At 50.1% G+C, this 6,155-nt stretch overlaps 2 protein-coding genes across 2 annotated transcripts in view; one reads left to right on the forward strand and one right to left on the reverse strand.

Moving 5' to 3' along the window:
• The window catches only part of MRPL18 (mitochondrial ribosomal protein L18), a 10,545-nt gene extending 5,477 nt beyond the window's left edge, over positions 1-5,068 (reverse strand). Inside the window, exons 1-2 of the mRNA XM_019527092.1 lie at positions 4,901-5,068; positions 4,525-4,708 (exon numbers count right to left, since the gene is read on the reverse strand). Of these exons, the coding sequence (XP_019382637.1) occupies positions 4,525-4,708; positions 4,901-4,976 (260 nt within the window). The 5' untranslated portion in view covers positions 4,977-5,068. The remainder of the gene's footprint in view (positions 1-4,524; positions 4,709-4,900) is intronic.
• Positions 5,069-5,406: 338 nt separating this feature from the next.
• Positions 5,407-6,155, forward strand: part of TCP1 (t-complex 1) — a 26,676-nt gene continuing 25,927 nt past the window's right edge. Inside the window, exon 1 of the mRNA XM_019527090.1 lies at positions 5,407-5,531. Coding sequence (XP_019382635.1) covers positions 5,459-5,531 — 73 coding nt within the window. The 5' untranslated portion in view covers positions 5,407-5,458. The remainder of the gene's footprint in view (positions 5,532-6,155) is intronic.

Here is a 6,155-nt window from a genome sequence, read left to right on the forward strand (position 1 = left end):
CACCCACAGCCCCATCCCATCCACTCGGCTGCGCACCCTGCCCATTTGGGTCCTGGCCAGTCTCCAGAGAGACCCCGGGATCCTGGGGCAGTGATAGTGTGAAGCCAAGGGCCAGGTGGTTAACAAGTGGTCACACCTCCACAAAATGTATTTAAATTTGCATTTCAATATATATTTGCAGGTTTTTTTGATTGGCTGTTCAGCATAGACAGTGAGGAGTCTTGAGAGGTGACTAGAACCCCCTGCTTTGTAATCTGTAATCATCACCAACTGGAATTCACCATCGAGCGCAAGGTGTCAAGGGCGTGCAGCAAGACAGTAGCCCTTGACTTCAAGAGGGCCAACTTCAATGAGTTGAAGAGATTGATAAGAAAGGCACTGGATATCTAAGATGAATGGTCGTTCCTTAAGGAGACGATCCTCCAAGCCCAAGGGGTGACAGTCCCAACAAGAATCAAAGGGGGCAAGAGTGCTCAAAAGCCCCCCTGCCTCACCAAAGGCATTCAGGAACACCTGAAAGCCAAAAAAGGAGGTGTACACCCAGTGGAAGGGAGGAGCTATCACCAAAGAGGAGTATATCTCCATCACTCGGGACTGTAGGGGGGCTGTTAGGAAAGCTAAGGCAGACATGGAACTAAGGCTAGCATCAAGGATCAAGGACAACAAAAAGTCCTTTTTTAAATACATAAGGAGTATGAAGAAGGCACCGGGTAGTGTGGAGCCCCTGCAGGATATGCTAGGCAATCTGGTGGTTGCACCAGAGGAAAAGGCAGACCTTTTTAACAATTTCTTTGCCTCCATTTTTTTATGCAGAGACTGGGACTCCCCCACCAAGATTCAAGATGGATTCAGGAGAGACTCCGCCAGGCCTAGAGTCTGGGAACTTCTGGAGGGGCTGGACGTGTTCAAATCCAGCAGGTCCAGATGCTCTCCACCCCAGGGTGTTGAGGGAATTGGCAGGGGTTATTGCGGGACCCCTGGCACGGCTTTACGAGCACTCATAGTGCTATGGCCAGGTGCCGGATGACTGGAAGAAGGCCAATGTGGTCCTCATCTTTAAAAAAGGGAAGAGGGAGGACCTGGGCAACTGTAGGCCCGTTAGTCTTGCTTCAATCCTGGGGAAGCTCTTTGAGAAGAATATCAAGGAGCACATCTGTGATGGGCCAGCAGCAGGGATGATGCTCAAGGACAACCAGCATGGGTTCATTAGGGGCAGGTCCTGTCAGACCAACCTGATTGCCTTCTATGACCAGGTCACAGAATCACTGGATGCAGGTGTCGCGGTGGACGTAGTCTTTCTGGACTTCAGAAAGGCCTTTGACACTGTCTCCCACCCCATTCTCATTAAAAAGCTAGGCGACTGTGGCACTGATGCCTACACAGTCAGATGGGTCACAAATTGGCTAAGGGGCTGCACCCAGAGAGTGGTAGTGGACAGGTCATATTCAACCTGGAGGGATGTAGGCAGTGGAGTCCCCCAGGACTCCATCCTTGGGCCTGCACTGTTCAATTTCTTTATTAGTGACCTGGCCAAGGGGGTGAAAAGCACCCTGTTCAAATTCACTGATGACATCAAGATCTGGGGTGAGATGGGCATGCTAGAAGCGAGAGACAGGATACAGCTGGACCTGGACAAGTTACATGGGTGGGCGAATGAGGATGGGATTCAATATTGGCAAGTGCAGGGTACTGCATCTAGGGAGAAAGAACCAGCAGCATACCTATAGGCTGGGGAATACCCTTCTTGTCAGCACAGTGGCAGAAAGAGATCTTGGAATCATTATCAATTCCAAAATGAACATGGGCCGTCAATGTGAGGACGTGGTCAAGTAAGGCCAGCTGCACCTTGTCATGCATCCACAGATGCATCACAAGCAGGACCAAGGTGATCCTCCCCCTCTATGCAACACTGGTTAGGCCACAGTTGGAGTACTACCTCTAGTTCTAGGCGTCGCACTATGGGAGGGATGTGGCCAGCATCAAGAGGGTCCACTTACATGATCCAGGGATAGCAGGGCAGACCTTACAAGGATGCTATGGGACCTGAACCTGTTCAGCCTTTACAAGAGAAGGCTGAGAGGGGACCTGGTAGCTGTCTATAAACTTACCAGGGGGAACCAGCAGGGAAGTGAGACAGACCTTGTTCCCCCGAGCGCTTCCCGGATTTGCAAGGAATAACAGCCATAAGCTGTTGGAGACTAGGTTCAGGCTGGACATTAGAAGGCACTACTTCACAGTCAGGGTGGCTAGGGTCTGGAACCTAGGGAAGTGGTGCTGGTTCCTACTTTGGGGATCTTTAAGAGGAAGCTTGGTAATTACCTAGCTGGGGTCATACGAGCCCACTATTTGCTCCTGCCCAAGGCAGGGGGGCGGACTTGTAGGGTCAGAAGGGACCTAAGTAGACCTTCATCTATAAATCTATGAAATATTTTTAAAGATGCTGGATTATCCTTTATGTAAGAATCTTCAAGTTTTCCTCTACATCATCTTTTATGAATCAGCCTAAAAAATAAAGTGTCAACCTTCTCTGCCCATGTATTCAGACCTGCACAGACTAAACTTTATAGCATGCATAATATTTTGAGTTAGTACAAAATTTGTAGTTATTCCAAAACTAAAAAACTTCTTTTAAAATGTAAGCCTCATTCATAGCTTTCTATTATGCTTATGTTCAAATAAGGATTCAAGCTTTTTTTCTTATTTGTATTAACTGGTCTAGTAAAGCAGTATAGTCCATCTTACCAGGAATGACCAGATTGGGTAATTCATCACTAAACACCCTAAAGAAAAATCTGCTCTGCACAGATGTTCTGCATCTTCAGACACGAACCAGGTGTCTCAAGCTAGGCATTGATACAAGGCAATCACAGACACAAGAAAATTCACATCTCTTGCTATGCAAGTTGCCTGTTAGTAACCCTAAAGCAGATGGAAAGTACCCCATAGCATCTTTAACACGACTATGCCTCTGCATATCTGAAAGAGGAAAAGTCATGGAATGTATGATTAGAGGCCTGCCTACATGGACACTTAGGGTCTGTCTCAACCAACCTGAGCGACATGTGCCACCCTTCCTCATCTGTATCTTACCTTGCAGCCTACACCAAAGCCATCCAAAGTATGTTTCATGTCCTTCAGCAGATCCCCTTCTAGATATCAGTCTGCAAATTACCATATTTTTCTTGCATGTAACATGCACCCTTTTTCCAAGATTCAGCTGCTGGGAATTAGAGTCTGTCATAAGCAGGGAAATAATGCCTCTACTTGAGAAAAGTGAAAGTAACACTGCATATCAGACAGCACAGTGGAGCTCCATAGCTGCTAGCTGTGGACACTCTCTCCCTAGCTGAGACTCATGCTGCAGAAGCTGCTACTCCAGGGGTGGGCAAAACACAGCCCACCAGACCATTAAATCTGACCCGTGGAGCCCCTAAAAAATTTAGAAAATTAATATTAATCTGCCCTGGGCTGCCTGTCATGCAGCCCTCGATGGCTTACTGAAACTCAGTAAGAGGCCTTCTGCCCAAAATAACTGCCTGCCCCTGTGCTACTTGGTAACTTAATATTTCAAGGAAAGCTGTTTTTCCTTCCTTCTGCCTTTCAACAAGGTGCATATCTTATTTTGAGGCATGCTATGTGCAAGAAAATATGGTACTTGTTTCTCCTGCACAGCCTGTCTCTAATTATAGACAAGAGTTGAGGACAGAAAGGCTGAAAGTTAGGAAGAAGCAGCTGGAAAACAGACACTGGAGGGACTCCTGTGCTTCTGGCCTACAGCATCTGGGCAACCTCCAAACATATTGCAGGGAGAGGTAGGCTGCAAGGCACGCCTTTCCTCATATCCTGAAGTTCAGCAGAATGTTCGGGGCTGGGTGGACTACGGCTGGCCATGAAACTTAGGATGGTGATTCTCAACCCACTCATCATTAGGCTCAAGGGTGGCAATGGAGCTTAGGACAGCAATTCTCAACCCGCTCATCATTAGGCTCAAGGGTGGCCACGGAGCTTAGGACAGTGATTCTCAACCTGCTCATCTTTAGGCTCAAGGGTGGCCACGGAGCTTAGGACAGCGATTCTCAACCTGCTCATCATTAGGCTCAAGGCACCCCTTGGAAAATACCAGTTCTGAGTTCTCTTGTTTTTTTAATTACAAAAACAAAACAGAATAGTTTTTCTGTGGCAAGGAACTCAGAAAGACCACAATGAGGCAGAATGGTTTTTTTAACCTTAGGGCTTTTTATCCGAAATCTGTTTCAGTCTTGCAAATCATATCCACACACCTAGCACTGCTAACATGGCTTGGCACCCTGCAGCACACTTGAAAGGATCTCAAGGCACCCAAGTTAGGAATCACCGGCCTAGGCTATGTTGACCCTAATTACATGCATACACAAAGCCTAAGTTTGAGGGGGCCTCTGGTCCAACAGTTTTACTACAAGCACTTCCTGAGAACCACCGGATCTCTGATTTAAAAAATGCTCCCATTCTTAAACTCAGTTATTGCTAAGCGAGTCCACAACTCACCTACGCCAAAACTCTCTACTGGGCCAGCTTGTTTCCCAGCCACGCTCCTTCCTGGCGAGTGCCAACTGCTCCAGGTTCCGAGGGTTCCGGTTGGTGAAATTCGGGGCAACAACCTCGTTTTCCCTCGTGTCTACCTCCGTGCTGGCAACTTCGAAGCTGGCTTTAGCAGATGTGAAACGAAGACCTTGGGGGAAAGTGGAAAGAACAGACAAGGAAAAACAAGTTAGAAATACTGGATCTACCACAGCCAATGGCCTTGCCTGTGAGATGTCAGCGACTCTGCGTGGCGTGAGCAAAGTCTTAACAGAACTCAGGCGATCGCAAAATTAGTCCCCTGCCCAATGGAGCCCCCTACGCGGAAGCCCCACCCCAGCACCTTCTCTGGCCCCACGGAGCCTGGCGGCAGCACCGACACTCAACAACAGCGGCCGGACACAGCTCCGCAGCGCCATGGTGGCGGCGGCAAAATGCTGCCGCCCACGCCGAGCTACCTTCTTCGCTGAGCCTAGAAGCTCAGCAAGAGGAATGACCCGCTACCCCAGAAGCAGAAACTATGTCAACTTCCGCCCCAGTAGCGAGGGAACCTTCCGGGCAGCCTCGCTCTCGCACCACGGGGCGGGGCCAATCGGCTGCCTCCTTCTAGAACGTCCTGGAAGCCCAGCGCTGCGCTCCACCTGAGTCCCGCCCATGTCCTTCGAATTCCCGTGACGCCCGCACTCGCGTCTCCCCGCCGGCTTCAACACCCAATCAGCGCCCGCCGTCGAAGCAGCGCTTTCCGAGCGTTGTAAGGAGCTCCCGGATTGGGGCAACAGCCGCGTGACGTTTTGCCCCCCCAGGCAGCCATTGGCTGCTTTCTCCTCTCTCCCCTTCCACAGTTCCCGGCGTGCCCCGCGCCCATCTCTTGGTGGCCGGCGTGGTGCGGGCGGGCGGGACCATGGCGGCGCTGGAGGGGCCCCTGGCCGTGCTGGGCGAGCGCAGCTCCGGCGATACCGTCCGCAACCAGAACGGTAACGGCCGCGGGCGGAGCCAACCGCCGCCTGCCGGCGGGGAGGGGCTGCGTGGCTCCGGGGTCCCCTCGCTTCCGGGGGGCAGGGTGGGGGCAGCGTTTGTCAGGTCGTAAATATTAAATTATCGTATTGGAAAGTCAGAATTACTGTATTTGCTGAAAAAAAATCGTACACTGGGTAATATGCAAGTCAATATACAAAGAGGTGGTCGTCTCATTTACTCGATATTGCTCCCTGGGAGTCGCTCCTGAGCGAGACCTCGGTCATCCAAGTGGAAGCGTTTCTTTATTTTGAGGCAAGGAGTGGTAAGAAAGTGCCCGAAAGGCAGTTGAGGCTCCCTGAGAGTGATTTTAGGTTTGCATATGCTGTGCGAATGAGTTGCCTCAAAAGTGATCATACGTTTTGAGCACTTTTACTATTATTGATTCTGCAGGGGTTGAAATTGAGGCAAATACAATAATTACCATACAGCTGGTGATGCTAGTGGGGCAGGCTTTGGCCAGGCTTGTGCACAGAGTTGTTCTGGATGGGTGGGTATTTCTCTTCCATAAATAGAATTGAATTATCAGGGGAGAATGTTGAATTCATCCCCCTCCCCCTCTGCAGCCAGGCCACAGGGGGCTC

The sequence above is a fragment of the Gavialis gangeticus genome, unplaced genomic scaffold (genome assembly GCF_001723915.1).
Source record: "Gavialis gangeticus isolate Ggan-Ray unplaced genomic scaffold, GavGan_comp1, whole genome shotgun sequence".
Classification (NCBI taxonomy): domain Eukaryota; kingdom Metazoa; phylum Chordata; order Crocodylia; family Gavialidae; genus Gavialis; species Gavialis gangeticus.